General features: G+C 41.7%; 1 protein-coding gene across 3 annotated transcripts in view; it reads left to right on the top strand.

The window, feature by feature from the left end:
• Positions 1 to 1,211: 1,211 nt before the first annotated feature.
• The window catches only part of LOC109891954 (phosphatidate phosphatase LPIN2), a 37,267-nt gene continuing 13,061 nt past the window's right edge, over positions 1,212 to 25,417 (top strand). The window contains exons 1-9 of one of the 3 annotated variants that reach the window (XM_020484409.2): positions 1,212 to 1,342; positions 8,716 to 8,916; positions 10,914 to 11,009; positions 12,990 to 13,240; positions 13,473 to 13,583; positions 20,036 to 20,144; positions 20,267 to 21,272; positions 21,484 to 21,580; positions 24,009 to 24,196. In XM_020484409.2, coding sequence (XP_020339998.1) covers positions 8,725 to 8,916; positions 10,914 to 11,009; positions 12,990 to 13,240; positions 13,473 to 13,583; positions 20,036 to 20,144; positions 20,267 to 21,272; positions 21,484 to 21,580; positions 24,009 to 24,196 — 2,050 coding nt within the window. In that variant the 5' untranslated portion in view covers positions 1,212 to 1,342; positions 8,716 to 8,724. Of the gene's footprint in view, positions 1,343 to 5,231; positions 5,402 to 8,145; positions 8,255 to 8,715; positions 8,917 to 10,913; positions 11,010 to 12,989; positions 13,241 to 13,472; positions 13,584 to 20,035; positions 20,145 to 20,266; positions 21,273 to 21,483; positions 21,581 to 24,008; positions 24,197 to 25,417 lie in introns of those variants that run through there. The other 2 variants (XM_031826404.1, XM_020484415.2) reach the window with 2 other exon arrangements.

The raw sequence follows: 25,417 nt of genomic DNA, 5'->3' as shown, positions 1-25,417 counted from the left end.
AACTCGTAAATGCAGAGGGTCTTTTACTCAGTTATAAGGAATTATTATCACTTTACAAGGTCCCTGTAACACCTAAAGATTTTGCAATTCTTTTAGATGCCATTCCCTCAGGTGTTGCTTTATTATTCAGGAACGTGTCAAGACCTGGCCCTCAGAGCCTACCTATGTGATTTTCTGGATTTTTTTCTCAAATTTTGTCTGTCATAGTTGAAGTGTACCTATGATGAAAATTACAGGCCTCTCTCATCTTTTTAAGTGGGAGAACTTGCACAATTGGTGGCTGACTAAATACCTTTTTGCCCCACTGTACCTACTTGTTAACAAAATTAAGGAAGTCTCCTTTAAAATTATTCATAAATATTATCCTGCCAACCACTATATGAATAAGTTTAAGGAAGACATCAACTAAAACTGCTCCTTTTGTAATGACCACCCAGAAACAGTGTAGCATCTGTTTTGGCATTGTATTCATGTAAGAAACTGTGGCAAGACATCAGTAGATTTATAATTGAACACATTTATGAAGATCTTACACTATTGTGGAGAGATGTACTGCTTGGATTCTTTACCTACGATAGAAATAAGCTGAAACATTTTTATGTAATTAATTTCATTATTCTTTTGGCCAAATTTCATATTCACAAATGTAAATTTACAAACAAAAAACAAATTTTCTTACCTTACAAAAATAAATGGAACTGTATTTTAAGACAATTAAATACTCTACTAACAAAAAAGCTGTTATAAGTGTATGTATGTCCCTTAAAGTCCTTGTGTAATGTGATATTGAACCCTCTAGCCCAATTGTCCATTGTATATTATTCATATATACTTGTGTTCCCACATGTACTTCCTGTATTGATTTGTTATTAATAAATAAATAAATAAATATATATAAATATATATATATAAAAAGCAACACAAGTTCCTTCTGATCCGCAGAAGTACAACAAAACAAATCAAATCAAGCCCACCTCTCGTTTTAATCACAACCTTCACGTTACCCATCACTTTCTCCACCAGTTTGGATAGCTCAAATTGATTCTTCAAGAAGAATTTTGGACAATACACTAATTGTCCTTAATTCTACCGCCATTAGATTCACAATCCGCTTGAGTTTCCGAGATCTTTCCCGCCACCATCAAATTTGGAGGCTGTTGGCAATTTGGCCAACTTCCGGCTCCTGGTGCATACGTACCTCCTCTAACCTCGATTTTATTTGGTCGACTTCCGGCTACTTTCAGCGTACCACACAAACGCTGACTTGCATGTTGTTCCATAGAGAATAGTGTGCGCACGCGCCTGGATAGGAAGCATCATTTTGTGGAAACTCCGTTTGTAGGTAAGATCAAATAAACAATCGTTACTGTATCGTTAATTAAACATGACATGTAAATGGATAGAAAGATGATGTGAAATAATCGTATTTTTATTTGAAATAGTGTTAATACGTTTATTTTTGTGAAGCGAACCTAATAGTAGCCATGTCAGCCAGCCACGTCGCAAGGAACGGGAGAGTTTGGTTGATCGTGTTGTTGATGTCCAGAATATTAATTCCCTGACAACTATGATGGCTGGCTAGCTGCTAACCCACCACCAACTGCTTTTAGCTACGCACTTGGTTTGAAAACTATAGATAAGCTATTTTGAACATAAAGGGTTTTGGTCATCATAACATGGAACTGCGCGTTTAGTCTCGCTGAAACAATGTGACAAACCAATTGACTGGCGTCAGTGTTCAAGTCTGGCTTGAAATGGTTCAACATTCGAAGTAGCGTCTTATTGGAGCAGTGTCCAAAGTAAATTGCGTAGTGCTTTCAAGGATAACTTCTATTAAAAACCCCTGGAGACGAATGAATGTAATCAAAATACTGAATATGGCCATTTTAGTCGTTTGTTTGATCCAAACAATGGTTTGTTTGAATGTTGGCCCATCTCTAAATGTAATAAACTATCGCAAAGTCATTGTTGCTAGGATATTGGAATCAAATGTACATAGTAATTTAGCAGACTCCCTTATCCAGAGCAACTTACCGTAGTGAGTGTATACGTTTTCGTACTTTTATCCTGGCAAATGCCACCTCCACCTTTTTTACAGGTCATGTCATGCATGATGGTCTTTATTTTCCAAGTCCACGTCAGATGCATGCTAGTAGCACATAAGTCAGAGGTACACACTGTGAGTAGGTGGCTTCTAACCAATGATGTAGCACAAAGGCAAGCAGGCCTTTCTAATCGACCTGGCCCGGGTATCCTGGAAGGATATTGACCTCCCGTCAGTAGAGGATGCCAGGTTGTTCTTTAAAAGTGCTTTCCTCACCATCTTAAATAAGCATGCCCCTGTCAAAAACGCTCTAGACCCAAACTGTTACAGACTTATATCCATCCTGCTTTTCTAAAGTCTTGGAAAGCCAAGTGAACAAACAGATCACCGACCATTTCAAATCCCACCGTACCTTCTCCGCTATGCAATCCGGTTTCCGAGCTGGTCACGGGTGCACCTCAGCCACACTCAAGGTCCTAAACAATATCATAACCACCAGCCGTCTTCATCGACCTGGCCAAGGCTTTTGACTCTCAATCACCATATTCTTATCGGCAGACTCAACATCCTTGGTTTCTCTAATGCTGCCTCGCCTGGTTCACTAACTACTTCTCAGAGTTCAGTGTATCAAATTGGAGGGCCTGTTGTCTGTACCTCTGGCAGCCTCTATGGGGGTGCCACAGGGTTAAATTCTCAGGCTGACTCTTTTCTCTGTATATATCAATGATGTCGCTCTTGCTGCGGGTGATTCTTTGATCCACCTCTACGCAGACGACACCATCCTGACACCATCCGTAGCACGCGCTCCAGCAGGTATATTTCACTGATCATCCCCAAAGCCAACACTTACTTTGGCCACCTTTCCTTCCAGTTCTCTGCTACCAATGACTGGAACAAATTGCAAAAATCACTGAAGTTGGAGACTTATACCTCCCTCACTAACTTTAGGCATCAGCTGTCAGAGTAGCTTACTGATCGCTGCAGCTGTACACAGCCCATCTGTAAATAACCCATCTAACTACCTACCTCATCCCATATTTGTTTGTTTTTCTGCTCTTTTGCACACCAGTATCTCTACTTGCACATCCTCATCTGTACATCTATCACTCCAGTGTTATTTGCCAAATTGTAATTACTTTGTCACTATGGCCTATTTATTGGCCTATTTATGGCATATTATTTATTATTCCTTACTTCATTTGCACCCACTGTATACAGATTTTCGATTGTGTTATTGACCGTACGATTATTTATCCCATGTGTAACTCTGTTGTTTTTTTGTCGCACTGCTTTGCTTTATCTTGGCCAGCTCGCAGTTGTAAATGAGAACTTGTTCTCAACTGGCCGACCTGGTTAAATAACGGTGAAATAAAAAAATACATCGGAGGTACACAATGTATTTATTAGGGACACCCATTAGCTGCTGCTGAGGCATCAGCTACTCTTCCTGTTGTCCAAACACATTAAGGCACTTACATATGAAACAAAAGATACAACATTATTACACCACTACATATTTACAATACAAATTGTATAAAACCACCATACAACAATATTACAATGTAGATGTGTGTGGAGTATGTGAGCTTGAATGCGTGTCTACCTTTTTGTGTGTCTCCACAGGCTCAGCTGTTCCATAAGGTGCATTTTTACCCGTTTTTTTTTATTTATATCTGATTCTACTGCTGTGGAATAGAGTTCCATGTAGTCATGGCTCTATGTAGTACTGTGTGCCTCCCATAGTCTGTTCTGGACTTGGGAACTGTGAAGAGACCTCTGGTGGCATGTATTGTGGGGTATGCATGGGTGTCTGAGCTGTGTGCTAGTAGTTTAAACAGACAGCTCGGTACATTCAGCTTGTCAACACTTCTTACAAAAACAAGTAGTGATTAATTAGGTGGCTTCTAACCAATTATGTATCTTTTGCTTCTAACAAATGGGATGAGTCTCTTTGCCTTTGGCCATGTTTGCCTTTAAAATGATCTCTACCACTTTGAGGGAATGGTTCTCCTTGGCTACAATGCATGCCTATCAAAATGAAAGTTGTAGTCTGACATGTCGGGAAAAGTAGTAATAGCAAGCTTTGTCCAATGCTTAAAAGGATCAGCACCAAAGTCACAAGTCATTCGCATACTGGCCATTTTTCGTAGACATTTGAGTAACTTAATTGCAGTGTTACTACACTTCATCTAGCTTAATCATGTTTAGACATATCAATGACATAATAGGCCTACTCTTGGCTTTCCAGAAATATATCGAATGCCAGGAGTTTTCCCTCACCACTGTACTCAGTTTGCACTCCCTCCATTTTGTCTCCACACAAAATTGTCCGTTGTGGGCTTTATGTCCAGCCTCCATTACTGCTGACCTCGCAGATTCTATTACAAAGTCATGTATCGCTAAAAATAAATAATATCAACCGTAACTTGAATTGCCTGACAGAGCAAAGAGAAGAAAACAATCACACCATCATCGCTGTAGCCCAGGAGCTTTCCAGCGGCCCTGCTCTACTTGTCTCTTCTAGAACCAGCATGGTTAGGCTATTTGGTCAATTGCACTGTGTGTACCTCTACCCACACTGTACTTCCTCCCTCACCCCCTTGTGCGTTGTGCACCAACTCACCCTTTTTGTTTTCTATTCATGTAAGGATATCCCTTCAAGTTCCCAAAAATACCACTTTCAAGTCCCCGAAAGAAATTGTTGTTGATAAATGGTAGCGTTTATTCTAGTGTTGATGTTGCGCGTCATGGTTGCTAGAGTCTCTTTTTGAATGGCCAGAGAGTAGCAGTCAATCCCAGAGTGCGCCGGGTGACTGGTCACTGCATGTTGGGCAGAGCGGAGTGTTCGTGAATAGATCAGCCAAGCTTTTCAGAAACTGCTGGCCTGGCTGTCATGTGCAGTGAGAGGGGAAGTGTGAATTGTGTATACGTGCCTTAGTGTGTGTGTGTGTGTGTGTGTGTTTGTGATCGAGGGAGCGGTGATGTGAGTGAATATACTGGGTCTCTCACATAGACTTCTATATTGCATTCCAGCTCAGAACACATGGGCCTAGAGACTATTAACGCTAGGCTAGTATATGGCAATTAGAAAACCCTCCTCGGGACGGGACTTTGTAGGGGCTGAAAATGACTTTTTCTTTTCAAAGTATCCGCGGTTCTACTAAGGTGGCTTTGGAGTCTTCTAGCCTAAGTGTCCAAAATGTAGCCTAGTGTAGGGCTAACTGGAGGGCCAGTGGACCGATTCTGGGGAGCATAAAGAATTCTGGGGGATGAAGGAAGTTTGGGTGACTGATGGCGGAAGGGGGGTCCAGGGAACAAGGCCTTGTGGGGAAAGTACAACTTCACTTCTCTCTGTTGGTAAGGCCCGAAACTGTTAGCCATATCCTTTTGGGGAGGCTATGTTTCTCAAGATTTTACTTTTGGTCTTGTTGTCTTTCCTCTTAAGTCACTTTAATCCACATTCAACATTTTGTTGTGACAGTACACTGACTCCATGATTAGCCTTAGCCTGTTTTATTGGTCTTCTACATTCTGATAGGCTACTCCTTCACCTTTCGAAGTCCTATTGTCATCACTGGCCCATCAGAATAGAAGTAGAACAGCCCAATTTGCCTCGATTAATGCTCGGTTCTCCTGTTTGGTTTGTTTGTTATTTGGGCCTAGTTTTGTTATAGTGCCTAGTTTTTGTGGAGAGTCTTCAAATCTTATGTGGTTTTCAATCAAAAGTAGTAGCTTGATCATAATTCAGTCTTGTTAAATATGTGGTCGCTTCCAATAGAGGTTACTACAGAATGCAGAAGCTAACATTTTATTAGCCTTGGGCCTAGGCTATGGGATTTGTGAATCATAGACTCTACATTTAATGATCATGTTGTGGTTTGTCAATGCGTGTATGCTGAATATGCTTTTTTTGGACCTCGTGCCTTTCTCTACAATGTTACTAATCAGTTTGCCAGTATGGATTTGACTAAAGGACACTCTTGGACACAACTCAAAATGTAGCCTAAGCTACAGTGCCTTCAGAAAGTATTCACACCCCTTGACTTTTTCCACATTTTGTTGTGTTACAGCCTGAATTCAAAATGGATGAAATGTAGATTTTTGTGTCACTGGCCTACACACAATACCCCGTAATATAAAAGTGGAAATATGTTTGACATTTTTACAAATTCATAAAAAATGAAAAGCTGAACTTGCTTGTCAATAAGCATTCAACCCCTTTGTTATGGCAATCCTAAATACGTTTAGGACTAACAATGTGCTTAACAAGTCAGATAATAAGTTGCATGGACTCACTCTTTGTGCAATAATATTTGCAATAATATAGTGTTTATCATTTTTTTTATGACATACAATACACAAAAACCATTATCTCCAAGGTCCCTCAGTCGAGCAGTGAATTTCAAAAACCGATTCAACCACAATCACAAGGGAGGTTTTCCAATGCCTCACAAAGGGCACCTATTGGTAGATGGGTAAAAAAAAAATAGACAGACATTGAAAATCCCTTTGCGCATGGTGAAGTTATTATACTTTGGATGGTGTATAAAAACACCCAGTCAGTACAAAGATGCAGGCGACCTTCTTAAATGGTTGCCAGAGAGGAAGGAAACAACTCGGGGATTTCACCATGATGCCAATGGTGACTTAGTTTGTTGGCTGTAATAGAACTGAGGAATGATCAACATTTTAGTTACTCCACAAAACTAACCTAATGACAGTGGAAAAAAAGGAAGCCGGTACAGAGTAAATATATTCCGAAACATGCATCCTGTTTGCAAGAATACTGCAAGAAATATGACAAAACAATTTACTTTTTTTGTCCTGAATACAAAGTGATATGTTTGGGGCAATCCAATATAACACATTACTGAGTACCCCTCTTCATATTCTCAAGCATAGTGGTGGCTGCATCATGCTATTGGTATGCTTGTTAAAGGTCTGGGGAGTTTTTCAGGATAAAAAAAGAAAATAAATGGTGCTAAGCACAGGCAAACGCCTGCTTTAGTCTGCTCTCCACCAGACTAAACCTGCTTTAGTCTGCTCTCCACCAGACACTGGGAGATTAAATTAACCTTTCAGCAGGACAATAACCTAAAACACAGAGCCAAATCTACACTTGAGTTTCTTACCAAGAAGACAGTGAATGTTCTTGAGTGGCCTACTTACAGTTTTGACTTAAATCTACTTGGAAAGTCTATGGCAAGACCTGAAAATGGTTGTCGAGCAATGATGAACAACCAATTTGACAGAGCTTGAAGAATAATGGGCAAATGTTGCACAATCCAGGTGTGGAAAGCTCTTAGACTGACCCAGAAAGACTGTAATCGCTCCCAAAGGTGCTTCTACAACATATTGACTCAGTGGTGTGAATACTTATGTAAATTACATTTCTGTATTCATTTTCAATAAATTAGCAAAAATTTCTAAAAACATGTTTTCACTTTGTCATTATGGGGTATTGAGTGTAGTGTGTATATATATATATATATATATATATATATATATATATATATCTCACCTATCTACACTCAATACCCCATAATGACAAAGTGAAAACATGTTTTTAGAAATTTTTGCAAATTTATTGAAAATGAATACAGAAATGTAATTTACATAAGTATTCACACCATATATATATATATATACATTTAATACTGAATTCAGGCTGTAACACAACAAAATGTGGAATAAGTCAAGGGGAATGAATACTTTCTGAAGTCGCTAAGTCTGATTACATGTTGTCAGAAATAATTTTGATATAATCCCATCTTTTCTAATTAGGCCTAGGTAAGCTGTTTTACAGGGAATTTCAGGTAAGTAGCCTATCAGGAGTACCAAAACATCTCTCAATATTGATTTGTTTTCTGTAGGCCTAGAGTCTATTACGCTGTTACAACCTCAGACCTATCTATGTGACAAAACAGCATAGAAAGAATTTTGTAACCCCATAAATAGGAACTCCATATAAGGTGGGTCAATGCATCATCATGAGTAGTTAAAGGAAATGACATCACCAGATTGTTTTGTTGGGTGTGTAATGATGGACCTTGCTCTTTCTCAGAGCAGTGGATCTTTAACCTATAATTATTAATCAACACTGTCGCATATTCCAAGGGTTAAGAAAGCTTGTTTAAAACACTTAGGCTAGCTGCTTGGCATCTCGGTTTAGCGTGACAAGATTTTTAGAGTGGACATGATCCTGGTAAGGTAAATGTATGTTGTATTCTGCCAACAACTTGGATAGCCTACTAGGCTATATTATCCTAGGTATTGTAAAAAGTTGTTTGTATGGTAGTCCAGCTCAATAATTGTGTTTTGATTTAACCAGGTAAAAGCACATGGGAAGAAACATCAGGTGAAAGCAATATGGCAGTAGCCCATGGGAGTTTAGCTTATAGGGAGGAAGAGAGAAGAGTATAGCCTACCTCGTTATTGAATGACAACAAATTGCATTTATATTGTTTTGCCTTTCATGAGGTCTCAAAACATGTTACACAATTTGCAGTCGGAGCCTGGATTAGGCCTCGTATTCTCAATTCAAGAACATTGATTGGTAGAGAATTGCGTAAACGTTGGACAAGAATTGCCCATTGACCCATTTCCCCCCCCCCCCCCTCCCCCCACCCACACTCCTCTCTCTCCTGCTCTATCTCTCCCTCCACCTCCAGTCCCAGACCATGAACTACGTGGGGCAGCTGGCAGAGTCGGTGTTCGTGACGGTGAAGGAGCTGTACCGGGGCCTGAACCCAGCCACGCTCACGGGGGGCATCGATGTCATCGTGGTGCGCCAGCCCGACGGCAGCCTCCAGTGCTCCCCATTCCACGTGCGCTTCGGCAAGCTGGGGGTGCTGCGCTCCAAAGAAAAAGTGGTGAGTACGGAAAAGGAGAAGACTGGAGTGTGTGGTGTAGCCTACACCTGATGGTGTAGGCTGACCCCTTGACTTTTTCCACATTTTCTTGTGTTACAGCCTGAATTCAAAATGGATTAAATTGATGCGTTTTGTCAGTAGCCTACACACAATACCCCCATAATGTCAAAGTGGAATCATGTTTTTAGACATTTTTACAAATTAATAATTCAAATCTGTCAAGTATTCAATCCCTTTTTTTATGGCAAGCCTAAATTAGTTCAGGAGTAAAACAATGTGCTTAACAAGTCACATAAGTTACATGGACTCTATGTGCAATAATAGTGTTTAACGTAGTTTTTTTACACACACTATCTGTAAGGTCCTTCAGTTGAGCAGGTGCCTCAAAGAGGGACTTGGGAAAATTGCTGTTGGCCCAGATCAGGGCAGCACGGCTGGCCTTTAAAAGAGAGAACATTAATGACATGCATGTCAGTCTCTCATGGCTCAAAGTGGAAGAGGGATTGACTTCCTCATTACTTGTTTTTGTAAGAGGTGCTGACAAGCTGAAGGTACCGAGCTGTCTGTTTTAAAATACTAGCACACAACGGACACCAATGCATACCCCACAAGACATGCCACCAGAGGTCTCTTCACAGTCCCCAAGTCCAGAACAGACAATGGGAGGCACACAGTACTACATAGAGCCATGACTACATGGAACTCTATTCCACATCAGGTAACTGATGCAAGCAGTAGAATCCGATTAAAATAGCAGGTAAAAATACACATTATGGAACAGTGGGGACTGTTGGATGTTGAATATCCCTTTAAGCATGGTGAAGTTATTAATTACACTTTGGATGGTGTGTCAATACACCCAGTCAGTACAAATATACAGGTGTCCTTCCTAACTCAGTTGCCGGAATGGAAGGAAACCCCTCAGGAGTTTCACCATGCGGACAATAGTGACTGACTTAGAGTTTAATGGCTGTGACAGGAGAGAACTGAGGATGGATCAACAACATTGTAGTTACTCCACAATATTAACCTAAATGACAGAGTGAAAATATGGAAGCCTGTGCAGAAGAATACAAATATTCCAAAACATGCATCCTGTTTGTAATGAGGCACTAAAGTAAAACTGCGGCAAAGAATGGACTTTGGCCTGAATACAAAGCTTTATGTTTGTGTCAAAACCATGACTACATCATGTTATGGGTATGCTTGTCATCGGCAAGGACTAGGGAGTTTTTTGGGGGGGATAAAAATTAACAGAATCGAGCCAAGCACAGGCAAAATCCTAGAGGAAAATCTGTTTCAGTCTGCTTTCCAACAGACACTGGGAGGCAAATTCACCCTTAAACAGGACAAGAACCTGAAACACAAGGTCAAATATACACTGGAGTTGCTTACCAAGACGACATTGAATGTTCCTGAGAGGCCTAGTTACAGTTTGGTCTTAAATCAGCTTGAAAATCTATGGCAAGACTTGAAAATGATCAACAATCAACTTCACAGAGCTTGAAGAATGTATTAAAACTAATAATGTGCAAATATTGTACAATCCAGGTGTGCCAAGCCCTTAGAGACTTAACCAGAAAGACTCACAGCTGTAATCGCTGCCAAAGGTGATAAAAAAAATAAAAAAAAGTGTTATATTTTTTTACAACGTGTTGACTCGGGTGTGTGAATACTTATGTAAATGAGATATTTCCTTTTCAATATATTTTCTACCATTTCTAAAAACATGTTTTCACTTTGTCATTATGCCGACGGTATGTGTAGATGGGTGAGAAAACAATAAATGTTGAATTCAGGCTGTAAAACAACCAAATGTGAAGCTCGTCAAGGGGTATGAATACTTTCTGAAGGCACTGTATGTAAGCGAATAAATACACATACAGATGATCAACATACCCTTCTTCACGCTCTCTCTTAAACACACACACACACACACACACACACACACACACACACACACACACACACACACACTGACTGTGACTGTGTTGCAGGTGGACATTGAGATCAACGGGGAGCCAGTTTACCTGCAAATGAAGCTGGGGGACAACGGAGAAGCTTTTTTCGTGGAGGAAAATGAGGATTTTGAGGTTTGTCCCATAAAAAATATATATATTTGATCCTATAGGTCTGTTCATTAGTGGAGGTTAACCTCTTTTTGGAGACGTGTTAAGCTAATAGGATAGGTGATGTAGCCTGTTATGTTTTTTCTTAGGCTTATTGACAATGTACAATGCCTATCATAAGCATTCACACCCCCCCTTGGAACTCTTCACATTTTATTGTCACAAAGTGGGATTATAATGTATTTACTTGTCATATTTGGTCAATGGTCTACACCAAATACTGTAATGTCATTGTGGAAGAATAATGATCTAACATTTGTTAAAGAGGAATGAAAAATAAAACACTAATATACCTTGATTAGAAGTGTTCACCCCCATAGTCAATACATGTTAGAAACACCTTTTGGCAGCAATTACAGCTGTTTGTCTTATTAGGTTAATTGTTACGATCATCGTTAGAGCCGTTTTCAAGTCTTGCCATAGATTTTCAAGACGATTTTTAAGTCGAAACTGGAAGTAGGCCACTCAAGAACATTCCCTGTCTTCTTGGTAAATCACTCCAGTGTAGATTTGGCCTTGTGTTGTAGGTTATTGTCCTGCTGAAAGGTGAATTCCTCTCCCAGTGTCTGGTCTAAAGCAGACTGGGGAAGGTTTTCCTCAAGAATTTGGCTTGTGCTTAGTTCCATCCCATTTATTTTATCCTGAAAAACTCCCCAGTCTTTGCCAATGTCAAGCATACCCATACCATGATACAGATACCACCATGCTTGAAAAGGAGGAAGTTACTCAGTGAAGTGTTGAGTTGGATTAAACATAAGGCTCAACATTTTGGTGGGGGTATTATTACATTAGTGCCTTGTTAAATACAGGATGTATGTTTTGGAATATTTGTATTCTGTATCATTATTATTATTATATCATTTTCTTGTGGAGTCACAGTAATGTCCCATCACAGCCATTGAACTGAAGTCACCAATGGGCTCATGGTGACATCCCTGAGCAGTTTCCTTCCTGTCCTTCAGTTCAGTAGGATGACTATCTTTGTGTCACAGCCAAATGATTAACTTGACCATGCTTAAAGAGAGATTCAATGTCTGATTTCTTCCCTTTCAGTCAGTCACTCGGCATAACATACTATGGGGAGTCAACAACCAATCAAATTCACCTGAATAAAAAAATAATAAACACACCCAAAGGGCCAATGAATTCAGGGCCAGCCCTGGGAAGCCCCGCCTGCCTGCCTGTAATGCCGGGGCTTGCATTCATTTCCTCAATTTACTAACATTTCAAACACACGGACTACTAGATTTGGCCCCGACTTAGGTGTCTGTTAGTGGGGAGAGAGTACTCGTCCCCTAGATGTCTTGGTATTTACTTTAAGCAAACACAAAAACTAACTACTTTCTGCTTTGTTTGTGTAGCTAATGCTTCCTTGCTTGAATAAGTTGGCCAGTGGTAAGAGCTCAAAAAGGCTAACCAGACAGAGTTGAACGTCCGACCATGCCCTAGGGCATGTGGTTTCACAATGGAAATTCAAGATACTCACAAGTGCTGTCTTGTTTGCCTGGGGTGGAAACACTCCGGCTGCCTTGACTCGGACCAGTTTGTGTGACCAGTGTCAGCGTACAGGAGTCTGAACTCTGTCGGTGACTTCTTAGAAAGATTGGCGTAACTGGAGAAGGCCCTCTCTTTTATTAGACAAAACAGTGTACGAATGCATCAGGGTTGCCTGAGATGGGGAGAGAAGGTCTGTTTGTTAGAGTTGTTCCCCGCCTGTCATGCAGGGGACTGGTGTTCAATTCCCAGATGGGCATTCCAACTAGGTTTGGGCGATACCTTGGTATACGGTATAAATGGTATATTTTGTAATACCGATCGGGGGGGGGGGGGGCGTATGAAGTACCAGTCAAAAGTTTAGACACACCTACTCATGTGTAGCCTAGTACATTAACGCAACTAATTAGTATTTTAGTTGTGCCTTAATTTTCTCCCCTTCACCCCCAGTCCAGAGTGCCAGCCCACCTCTGTACGTCACCCATCCTCATCGAGCTCCCGGAGGGGGCCGAGGAGACCTTCGAAGGCCCCCCCACTTCCGGTAGCACACGCAGGAAAAAGCGGCGGCGCAAACGCATACGCTCCGACTCCCACCTAAGAGATGACGGCAGCTCCTCGTCCGATGAGAGGGAGAGGGAGCGGGAGCAGACTGAACAGGAGAGCCCTTCCAAAGAAGAGCTCACCACATCTATGCTCGCCAGGTCAATGTCAACTCCTGTTGAAAACATTAATTCTATTGGTTAAGAATGACTATTCTATTGGATTCATAGTGCTGGCCAAACTAAATCAAACACACCACAAGTGTTAGGTGAAAAAGACAAATACCTTTAACCCATGTCCTATTGTTAGATATAGCATTCGGTATATGGCTTTGAACGATCTCATTTTATCTTCTGATATATCCTGTGGCTGGCTCTTTTGTCTCCCTAACAGTAAGTCGGTGTACTTCTCGCTGTCTGAGCAACCGTATGAAGAGTTGGGGGCCGTGCAGACCAGGGACGTACACCCTCACTCAGAGGGAGAGTGGTCCCCCTCAGAGAGCAGGTCAGACAACTTACCCTCTAAGCCTTATGTATTGGTTTTTCACCGGTGTGATTTATTATTTTGACTTGGGAGCACCAGTGCCTCTCAGACAATCCATTGAATGGCGCACATGGTTACGTCTATATCGTTGTTTTCAGTCCGGGGCACTGAGGCTGCCAAACTGTTCAAAACTGAACCTTTTTACCGAGGTATAACACATTTTGGCTCGTTTGAAGAGTGGTACTAAATTGAGGAAAATAATGCAAGCCCCAGTGTTACAGCTTGAGGAGGGCGGGGCTTCTGAGGGCGGGGTCTGCACTGTGTTCTTTCTAGCGCAGTTTCGCAGGACGCTTTTAAGAGTACACAAATTAATCGTCATAAGTAAGGAACTATGCTAACCGTTCAAATAAATCCGATATAATTAAAAAAAAAAAACATTTGTCAAAGAAAATGTATTATTTGCAGAATGGATGAGATGGGAGGTCATTACCACTAAATAAATGAATAGGGACAATGTAGGTGTGACCCTTTTTTTTTTTTTTATTCCATCGAGGTGTGCTACAGTTTAAAAAAAGTTTGGAAGCCACTGCTTGGGAACCACTGCTCTAAGGGGCTGTTTCCTGGACACAGATTAAAATAATAATCCACCCGAAACCACCATTTCCTGTACAGTGTTAAATAACACTGTGAGAACAATATTTTTCGTGAAGAAATGTTTCACTTTGTCGTTATACAATAATAACACTAATAATAGGGATCGTTATACAAAAACAATAGGGGTTGACATGATCAAATCAAATGTATTTATATAGCCCTTCGTACATCAGCTGATATCTCAAAGTGCTGTACAGAAACCCAGCCTAAAACCCCAAACAGCAAGCAATGCAGGTGTAGAGGCACGGTGGCTAGGAAAAACTCCCTAGAAAGGCCAAAACCTGGTGGCCAGTCCTCTTCTGGCTGTGCCGGGTGGAGATTATAACAGAACATGGCCAAGATGTTCAAATGTTCATAAATGACCAGCATGGTCGAATAATAATAAGGCAGAACAGTTGAAACTGGAGCAGCAGCACAGTCAGGTGGACTGGGGACAGCAAGGAGTCATCATGTCAGGTAGTCCTGGGGCATGGGTCCTAGGGCTCAGGTCCTCCGAGAGAGAGAAAGAAAGAGAGAAGGAGAGAATTAGAGAACGCACACTTAGATTCACACAGGACACCGAATAGGACAGGAGAAGTACTCCAGATATAACAAACTGACCCTAGCCCCCCGACACAAACTACTGCAGCATAAATACTGGAGGCTGAGACAGGAGGGGTCAGGAGACACTGTGGCCCCATCCGAGGACACCCCCGGACAGGGCCAAACAGGAAGGATATAACCCCACCCACTTTGCCAAAGCACAGCCCCCACACCACTAGAGGGATATCTTCAACCACCAACTTACCATCCTGAGACAAGGCTGAGTATAGCCCACAAAGATCTCCGCCACGGCACAACCCAAGGGGGGGGGCGCCAACCCAGACAGGATGACCACAACAGTGAATCAACCCACTCAGGTCACGCACCCCTTCCAGGGACGGCATGAGAGAGCCCCAGTAAGCCAGTGACTCAGCCCCTGTAATAGGGTTAGAGGCAGAGAATCCCAGTGGAAAGAGGGGAACCGGCCAGGCAGACACAGCAAGGGCGGTTCGTTGCTCCAGAGCCTTTCCGTTCACCTTCCCACTCCTGGGCCAGACTACACTCAATCATATGACCCACTGAAGAGATGAGTCTTCAGTAAAGACTTACAGGTTGAGACCGAGTTTGCGTCTCTGACATGGGTAGGCAGACCGTTCCATAAAAATGGAGCTCTATAGGAGAAAGCCCTGCCTCCAGCTGTTTGCTTAGAAATTCTAGGGACAATTAGGAGGCCTGCGTCTTGTGACCATAGCGTACGTGTAGGTATGTACGGCAGGACCAAATCAGAGAGATAGGTAGGAGCATGATTTCTTTATCACTACCCCTTCCTATGTCCCTCATACATACAGTACTTTGGACACTTACTCATTCAGGGGTTTTTCTTAATTTGTACTATTTCCTACGTTGTAGAATAATAGCGACGACATCAACACAATGAAATAACACATATGGAATCATGTAGTAACCAAAAAAAGTGTTAAACAAATCAAAATATATTTGAGATTCTACAAAGTAGAATCTTTGCACACTCTGGACAGGAAGGTAACTGCTCAATGATGTCACCATGAGGCCAATGGTGGTTGAGTTCAATTGCTGTGAAGGGAGAACTGGGGATGGATCAACCACCCTGTAGTTACTCCACAATAATGACCGAAATGACAGAGGTGAAAAGAAGAATACAAATATTCCCAAACATGTATCCTGTATACAACAAGGCACTAAAGTAATACTGCAAAAAAAACACAGCAAAGTAATACAAGTTTTGTCCTAATTTCAAAGCCTGATGTTTGGGGCATATCCTAGCCATCACTGAGTTAATTGCCTAGCATGGTGGAGGCTGCATGGTATGGGTATGCTTGGCATCGGCAAAAACAGACACTTTTAGGATAAAAAGAAACGAGACGGAGCAAAGCACATGCAAAATCCTAGAGGAAAACCTGCTTCAATCTGCTTTACCCCAGACACTGGGAGATTTATTTCACCATTCAGCAGGACAGTAACTTACAACACAAGGCTAGCTACCTTTTCCAGCATGATGGAGCACCTTGCCATAAGGCGAAAGAGATAACTAAGTGGCTTGGGGAACAAAACATATTTTGGGTCCATGGCCAGGAAACTCCCCAGACCTTAATCCCATTGACAACTTGTGGTCAATCCTCAAGAGGCCGGTGGACAAACAAAAACCCACAAATTCTGACAAACTCCAAGCATAGATTATACAAGAATGGGCTGCCATCAGTCAGGATGTGGCCCAGAAGTTAATTGACAGCATGCAAATATTGAGTCTTTGCATCAACTTCATGTAATTGTCAATAAAAGCCTTTGACACTTATAAAATGCTTGTAATTATACTTCAGTATTCCATAGTAACACCTGGCAAGAATATCTAAAGACACTGAAGCAGCAAACTTTGTGGAAATTAATATTTGTGTCATTCTCCAAACTTTTGGCCACGACTGATGACCTTGCCGTGAAATGCTTGCTTACTTAACCAACAGTGCAGTTCAAGAAGAGTTAAGAAAATATTTACCAAATAAACTAAAGTGTAAACTTTTTGACTGCTCATTAATTTATTTCACTACTCTGCCATTTTTAAAGACCTGGCGTTATAACCAGTTGTAGGAGGGAATGTCATTATTTTTACCCCCCCCCCCCCCCCTGGAAGCATTCATTTCAATCCTGCATGTCTGTGAAGCATTCGGTGGAATGAGTGTGTACATAAAATATGGAAGGCTTCTGGTCAGACATGTATGGGATACCTTACTTTGGAGAAACCATGTCACGGGATGGCTTCAAGAGAAATCATGCGTTGCCTCTGTTTTGATGTCAAAGAACAGTTGAACAAAGAATTGATTGGACAGTTTAATGTTTTTGTTTTTAAATATAGCCTACAGCGACAAAAACGAATAAATGCCTTTTCTTTTCATAAAAAAAAAAAAAGTATTCTGTTAACACCATGAGTACAACCAAATTATTATTTCAGCGATAGCATATATTACACTGAGAATGTTGCAGTCAGAATGACTGACTGCTCGTTAGCTTGAAGAGGGGTCCCTCGAGGCCCAGCGGTTCTAGTGTTAAAGATGCGGCAACAATTTCAGAATGCAACTCGATAAAGTCTCAAATATAATGAAAAATGCCAATACATTTCAGCTGTTTCAAGAACATTGCTCTGCTATTAGTATTTTTACAATATGAATGTTCGTCTTAACGAGACAATTATTTTTACACTGTGCTGCTTAGAGGGGAGCCACTATCGGGCAAGTGCTGTGTGCGACCTCCGGAGTTAGCGTTTGAGACGTCAGAAATACAGTAATCTCTGAAATTTCTAATTTAGGCATCTGTGTCCAAGAAAGCACATTTTCTTTCTCTTTCACCCTCTCTCTGCGTCTGTCCCCCTCATTCTCTCTCAAGTTGTTGAACTCTCTCTGTTCTTGTCACTTTTTTCCCTACTGTCTTTCTCCCGCTCTCTTAAAATAGGAAAAGCACACATCTGAGGTTACTTGTTGCAGGTGCGTGGGAATTCTATGATGATAATTCAATAGAAGAAAAAAAAAACTGCGAACTGCGCTTGCCGGTGTCATTTATGTTTATTTAGCTTATGTATGCATTAGAGGTTGACCGATCTAATCGGAATGGCCGATTTAATTAGGGCCGATTTTCAAGTTTTCATAACAATTGGAAATCGGTATTTTTGGACACTGATTTGGACAATTTTATAATTTTTTTTACACCTTTATTTAACTAGGCAAGTCAGTTAAGAACACATTCTCATTTTCAATGACGGCCTAGGAACGGTGGGTTAACTGCCTTGTTCAGGGGCAGAACGACAGATTTTACCTTGTCAGCTCTGGGATTCAATCTTGCAACCTTACGGTTAACTACTCCAACACTCTAACCACCTGCCTCTCATTGCACTCCACGAGGAGCCTGCCTGTTACGCGAATGCAGTAGAAGCCAAGGTAAGTTGCTAGCTAGCATTAAACATATCTTATAAAAATCAATCAATCATAATCACTAGTTAACTACACATGGTTGATGATATTAGTAGTTTATCTAGAGTGTCCTGCATTGCATATAATCGATGCGGTGCGCATTCGCGAAAAAGGATTGTCGTTGCTCCATCGTGTACCTAACCATAAACATCAATGCCTTTCTTAAAATCAATAAACAAGTATATATTTTTAAACCTGCATATTTAGTTAATATTGCTTGCTAACATGAATTTCTTTTAACAAGGAGAATTGTCACTTCGCTTGCAACAGAGTCAGGGTATATGCAGCAGTTTGGGCTGCCTGGCTCGTTGCGAACTGTGTGAAGACTATTTCTTCCTAACAAAGACGGCCAACTTTGCCAAACAGGGGATGATTTAACAATGTCGCATTTGCGGAAAAAGCACAATCGTTGCACGACTGAACCTAACCATAAACATCAATGCCTTTCTTAAAATCAATACACAGAAGTACATCTTTTTAAACCTGCATATTTAGCTAAAAGAAATCCAGGTTAGCAGGCAATATTAACCAGGAGAAATTGTCACTTCTCTTGCGTTCATTGCACGCAGTCAGGGTATATGCAACAGTTTGGGCCGCCTGGCTCGTTGCTAACTAATTTGCCAGAGTTTTACTTAATTGTGACACATTGAAGGTTGTGCAATGTAACAGCAATATTTAGACTTATGGATGCCACCCGTTAGATAAAATACGGAATGGTTCCGTATTTCACTGAAATAATAAATGTTTGGTTTTCGAAATTATAGTTTCCGGATTCTATCATATTTATGACCTAAGGCTCGTATTTCTGTGTTATTATGTTAGAATTAAGTCTATGATTTGATAGAGCAGTCTGACTGAGCGATGGTAGGCAGCAGCAGGCTCGTACGCATTCATTCAAACAGCACTTTTGTGCGTTTTGCCAGCAGCTCTTCGCAATGACTTCAAGCCTATCAACTCCCGAGATTAGGCTGGTGTAACCGATGTGAAATGGCTAGCTAGTTAGCGGGGTGCGCGCTAATAGCATTTCAATCGGTGACGTCACTCGCTCTGAGACTTGCTCTGCAAGGGCCGCGGCTTTTGTGGAGCGATAGGTAACGATGCTTCGAGGGTGGCTGTTGTCAATGTGTTCCTGGTTCGAGCCCAGGTAGGGGCGAGGAGAGGGACGGAAGCTATACTGTTACACTGGCAATACTAAAGTGCCTATAAGAACATCCAATAGTCAAAGGTATATGAAATACAAATGGTTTAGAGAGAAATAGTCCTATAATTCCTATAATAACTACAACTTAAAACTTCTTACCTGGGAATATTGAAGACTCATGTTAAAAGGAGCCACCAGCTTTCATATGTTCTGAGCAAGGAACTGAAAAGTTAGCTTTCTTACATGGCACATATTGCACTTTTACTTTCTTCTCCAACACTGTTTTTGAATTATTTAAACCAAATTGAAAATGTTTCATTATATATCTGAGGCTAAATTGATTTTATTGATGTATTATATGAAGTTAAAATAAGTGTTAATTCAGTATTGTTGTAATTGTCATTATTACAAATAAATAATAATTGTCCGTTTAAAAAAAAAACGTCCTCCAATTATCGGTATCGACGTTGAAAAATCATAATCGGTCGACCTCTAGTATGCATGGCCTTTTTAGAGCTTGGCTCTCTTTCTCTCGCTCTTTATCTTCTCTGTCTCCCTCTCACTCTCTTTTAGTTTCTCTCGCTCTCTCTCTGAAGAACAGTTTCTTTGTCTCTTCTGTTTCATTCTCGTGTTCTATTAATGAAGCCTCTCTGTGTCTCTAGTGTGTTCTACAGTCGTCCTTCCTCCCCCAAGAGTGACTCCGAGCTGCTGGTGAAGCCTCAGGAGTCCTCAGGGCCTCAGATGCAGTGGAACTGGGGTGGCTTTCCAAAGGTAGGATATAACAGGGTAGTACAGGTGCCGTAACAGGGCGTACAGGTGTCATAAGTTGATGTAGAAAGTTTGTACTGAAGAAATTCATAACCACACTGCTTTGTTTTCCCTGCTCCCTCTAGATGTGTTTGGCGGAGAGGGGGACGGTGGAGGTGCAACGCGTCTCCCCTGGTATCCACTGCTCGGACAGCTCCCACTTCCGCACCATCCAGTGGCAGGACTCCTTCGACATGGGCCAGGAGCCCGATTTCAGCTGTGGCCGAGCGAACAGTAGCGTAACGGTGGTGGTCAGGCCCAAGCCCAGGACAGGACCACCGGTCCCACCCACAGAGACTTCCCCCATAGACCTGGAGAGAACCTCTAAGAGAAGCTCCAGCCCATATCACCCCACCGCAGAGCCACTGACTTTAGCATCATTAGCGATGGCTAGCATAGACTCTTCCCAGGCTCCAGGGCATACAAAAAAGCAGCCCCAAGTAGAGACCCTGCAGGCAGGGGAGGAGGTAGCCAAGGAGTCTGCATCCAACCTGGAGCTGAAAGAGGCAAGATCCTCCCTGGCTAACATAGTTAGCATTACTAATGGAGGAAATACTGATAGCCTAGCTAGCGAAGGAAGCATAGGTGATGTTGAATGTGTAGCTAACACAGTTAGCCTAATTGAAAACGACTGCATAGACACGCCCATCCCACCCAAAAAGGGTAGCAAAGCTGGCACAACCAGCACAGACAGGCTAGCTAGCAACAGGATAGATACTTTAGCAAACACTGCTAGCTTACCTGACGCTGCTAGCTTAGCCAATGCAGCAGGTCCCAACATTTTCACAGAGTCTCTCGATAGGATAGAACACCCAGACCAGCACAGTGCCTTACCAGAAACCAATGGACAGGGGTTTGCAGAAGGAGTTATCGTGAGTGAGGGCAACAGCGGGATCAAGCCCTGCACCGAGGGAGGGGAGGAGATGGAGATCAAATCTGTTATGACGGACAGAGCCACAGAGGGCTCCCTGACCAATCAGGCTGCGGAGAGTATTGGAGTGACAGACATGGGAGCCACTGAGGCTCTGGGGGAGGAGCATTCTGGCTCAGCAGTCACAACGGGCAAAGCAGAGCACAGAGACAAAAAGAAAGGTGAGAACTCTGGGAGAAACAATCTACCCATACTCAATTCCAAATGAACACCTAGTCTCACTCCCTAAACCCTAGGCACTTATCCCTTAGATCTGCGGGGATTTGACGGGTATAAGCATTATGTTAATAGATTCAAGAGGATTTGTGTTGTTTTTGACCTGACTTTCAATTGTGTGGTGGTTCTCTGTGCTGCTGTGCTGTGTGAACACAGGTAAACGCAGTCAGCACCTAGGACCCTCCGACATCTACCTGGACGACCTGTCTAACCTTGACCCAGAGGTGGCAGCTCTCTACTTCCCACCTAAAGGGTAAAGGGCTCCCTGCTCTGATTTCTTTCTTTCCACCCTCCCTCAATGTAATCAGTGTTCATACATGATAGGTGAGAGAACAGATTCCACTATAGATCTACTTAAAGTTAGAATGGACATTGCTCTTAATCCACAGTTTTTCATACCACTTTAAAAAAAAAATGTTACATTAAGTTTTGGTGTCTCCCGTGGTTAAATATTAATGGAGGTCAACAGGCAATATATTTCATAATATGCAGGCCAAAATATGTCACCTTTCCCCCACTCTGACCCAAGTTCCCAGTTGGCATGCCTTCCGCAATCCACACTTACTCAGTGTCAAGGACGACACACATCGATGAACTCTGTGTGGATAATGTAGAAGGATGCATTCCCTAAACTAATCATGAGAATTTTTTATCTTATCTTAGGCTTGACTTTGTCCACACAAGGCAGGTCACACTGCTAGGGACTCGGCATAAGATATGTGTGTTTTTCAAAGTTCTAAATATCAGAGTAAGAAATTGACGGACTCTATAAAAGCTACAACCAAGTTTATTCACCCCAAAGGGTTGAACAGACAAAGAACATATTCATACAAGCCCTGATATTTAACCCTTTCTCCTACGCTGAGCCCCTCCTTACACATCTGAACAGCCAATACACATCTGTTGCTATCCAGAAGATTAGTGATATATATTCTTCCTCACTTCATCTAACCAGACCGCTGCCCAAATTCCTCACTCCTCCCCAACTCAGGCGGTCATTGTGATTGGTACCAGACTGTTTCTCTTCTCCTCCTATAGGATCCCTGATGTCTAACAATAACATATCCTGACATAATGTAAACGTTATACATTACCCTTTCTCCCTTAGTGAAATAAGTATATTTCATGATTTCTTAAGTCAAGAAATCAGAACCTCTCAAAGTCTTATTGATCCCATTGTTAAATACCAATCGGATCTGTCACTCATTCTATTTACAGTCAATTCCTGGGTTTTCATAAAGTTTCTCAGAGTAGGAGTGCTGATCTATGGTCCATTTGTGCTTTTCGATCATAATGAACAAGATCACATTGAAAAACTTGTGTTATGGCTTTATATCCCCTGCTATAATGTGGATAATCAGGAATTCCCCAGGGTAGGTGTTTAGGCCCCTTGCTTTTAAAAAATTGTTACTAACGACACGCCACTGACTTTGAGTAAAGCCAGGGTGTCCATGTATGCGCATGACTCAACACAGCTACTACAGCGACTGAAATGACTGCAACACTCAACAAAGAGCTGCAGTTAGTTTTAGAGTGGGTGGCAAGCAATAAGTTAGCCCTAAATATTTCTAAAACTAAAAGCATTGTATTTGGAACAAAACACTCACTAAACCCTAAACCTCAACTAAATCTTGTAATAAATTATGTGGAAATTGAGCAAGTTGAGATGACTAAACTGCTTGGAGTAACCCTAGATTGTAAACTGTCATGGTCCAAACATATTGATGCAGTAGTAGCTAAGATGGGGAGAAGTCTGTCTATAATAAAGCGATGCTCTGCCTTCTTAACAACACTTCAACAAGGCAGGTCCTACAGGCCCTAGTTTTGTTGCATCTTGTCTACTGTTAAGTCGTGTGTTCAGGTGCCACAAAAAAATGATTTTGCTCAGAGCAGGGCAGCACGGCTGACCCTTGGATGTACACAGAGAGCTAATATTAATAATATGCACGTCAATCTCTCCTGGCTGAAAGTGGAGGAGAGATTGACTTCATCACTGCTTGTATTTATGAGAGGTATTGACATGTTGAATGCACCGAGCTTGTCTATCTAAACTACTGGCACACAGCTCGGACACCGATGCATACCCCACAAGACATGCCACAAGAGGTCTCTTCACAGTCCCCAAGTCCAGAACAGACTATGGGAGGCACACAGTACTACATGGAACCCTATTCCACATTAAGTAACTGACACAATCAGTAAAATTAGATTTTAAAAAGACCTTATGGAACAGCAGGGACTGTGAAGCAAGAAACATTGGCACACACACACACACATACGATAACATACGCACTATACATACACTTATTTAGTACTGTAGATATGTGGTAGGGGCCTGAGGGCACACAGTGTGTTGTGAAACCTGTGAATGTATTGTAATGTTATAAAAGTTGTATAAACTGCCTTCATTTAGCTGGACCCCAGATAGAATGGGGATCCATAATAAATACATGAACTAGGGGGACCCCGATCCTTAATCAACACTCCTACTCTGAGAAGCTTTAAGAAAACGGGCCATGATAAATGCAACAGCTTGGAACTAGTATTTTCACCCATTGTAATTATGAAATGGTAGCGTTAGATTTTGAATTATTATTTGGAAGCAGGTTTTGGGGTCACTTCCATTTTTAACTCAGGCAAAGGCATAGAGGTAGACTATTTTCCCTCTACTCTCCATTTAGTGAGACAGAAGGGAGCTCGCGGCAGGGTGCTGAGCAAGGGTCTGGGTCTGGTAACCAGTCTCCCCAGTCGGTGGGCAGCGGGGCCATGGACAGTGGAACAGAGTACCTGTCGGACTCCACCTCCGACCACATGGATGTCAGCATGTCCCTCTGCGGCCGCACCGGCCACACCAGCCAAATCAACAAAGGTGTGTGTGTGTGTGACAGAGAGGGAGTTATTGGAAGTACTGTATGTATATTTTCCTTCCATGAGACAGCTGTGCATGTCTCATGGAAGGGCACATTTCCTTCACTCTTTGCTGCTCCTAATGATGGTCTTTCTGAAGCTTGTGAGTAAACAATGAAGACAGTATTTATTTAATAATAATCAATAAGGGGCTATGTGTCCTGTGGAAAATAATGCATGACATGAAAGTGTGTGCCACGAAGCACTATCAGAATTTTCCACAGAAGGCATAGGGCCCTGAATTGATTATCCCACTTATTGCACAGCTATAATTGAGCACATTTGCTGCTAGAAATGTGTTAATTTGCCGGTAGAAATGTGTTCAACATCCACTGAAGTAGCGAGCAGGTTTATTAGATAGCTACAATATTTGCCTTTGTAACCAAACAGACTTGCTAGCTTATCTTACCAAAACGTCAGTCCTGCTAGCTTGCTACTATGAAAATTTAATTCAACAATGCCAATAATATATTCATTTTGACTTTTGCTTTCAAAAGAATGAACTTCATAGCGATTGAATATTGCCATGCATTATTTAAGCAATAAGGCCTGAGAACCCGAGGCCTAAGAACAGCCCTTAGTCGGGAGGTATCACACGATAATCCCCGAGTTTGAGGGCCTTATTGCTTAAATTATTCTCAAATATTTTAATTAAAAACATTTTAACGAGTAGATTCATTTTTACATTCTGAAGTTGCTACCCAAGTGGCATGACCGTTAATTATTTTCTGTTGTTTTGACCCAGTTGTTCATTCTATTCATTCGACGTTGCTATGCTAAACAAATCATTGGCATGCAGCTAGCTAGCAGAGGTTCAATGATGATGAGCTACAAGTACTTCAATAAATGCTTTAATAAATATTGAATAGGCCTACATAGGCATCAACTATTACAGTTGGCGAGTCCGAGCTAACCAAGCTAGTTGACGTTAATAGTGATGTTTACGTTGATGGCAAACGAGTGGAAGAGCTGTCCATGGTTCGACGTTGCTATTTTTAAACAAATCATTAGCATATCAACCAGTCAGGTAGGTAGGTCCGTTTCAAACCAAATAGTAGCATGGGAAAATGTATGTGTAGATGCTTTTTCCCCAAGGGCGATAAAGTTTCTGAATTTTCCTTCCTGGGCTGCGGGACAGTGGAATTATGACACTAACACGTCATGGTATTTTGTGGAAGTTGGT

Source organism: Oncorhynchus kisutch, linkage group LG1, assembly GCF_002021735.2.
Source record: "Oncorhynchus kisutch isolate 150728-3 linkage group LG1, Okis_V2, whole genome shotgun sequence".
In the NCBI taxonomy this organism is placed as follows: domain Eukaryota; kingdom Metazoa; phylum Chordata; class Actinopteri; order Salmoniformes; family Salmonidae; genus Oncorhynchus; species Oncorhynchus kisutch.
The sequence above is the reverse complement of the archived record's forward strand: the minus strand, read 5'-3'. Positions and strand labels throughout refer to the sequence as shown.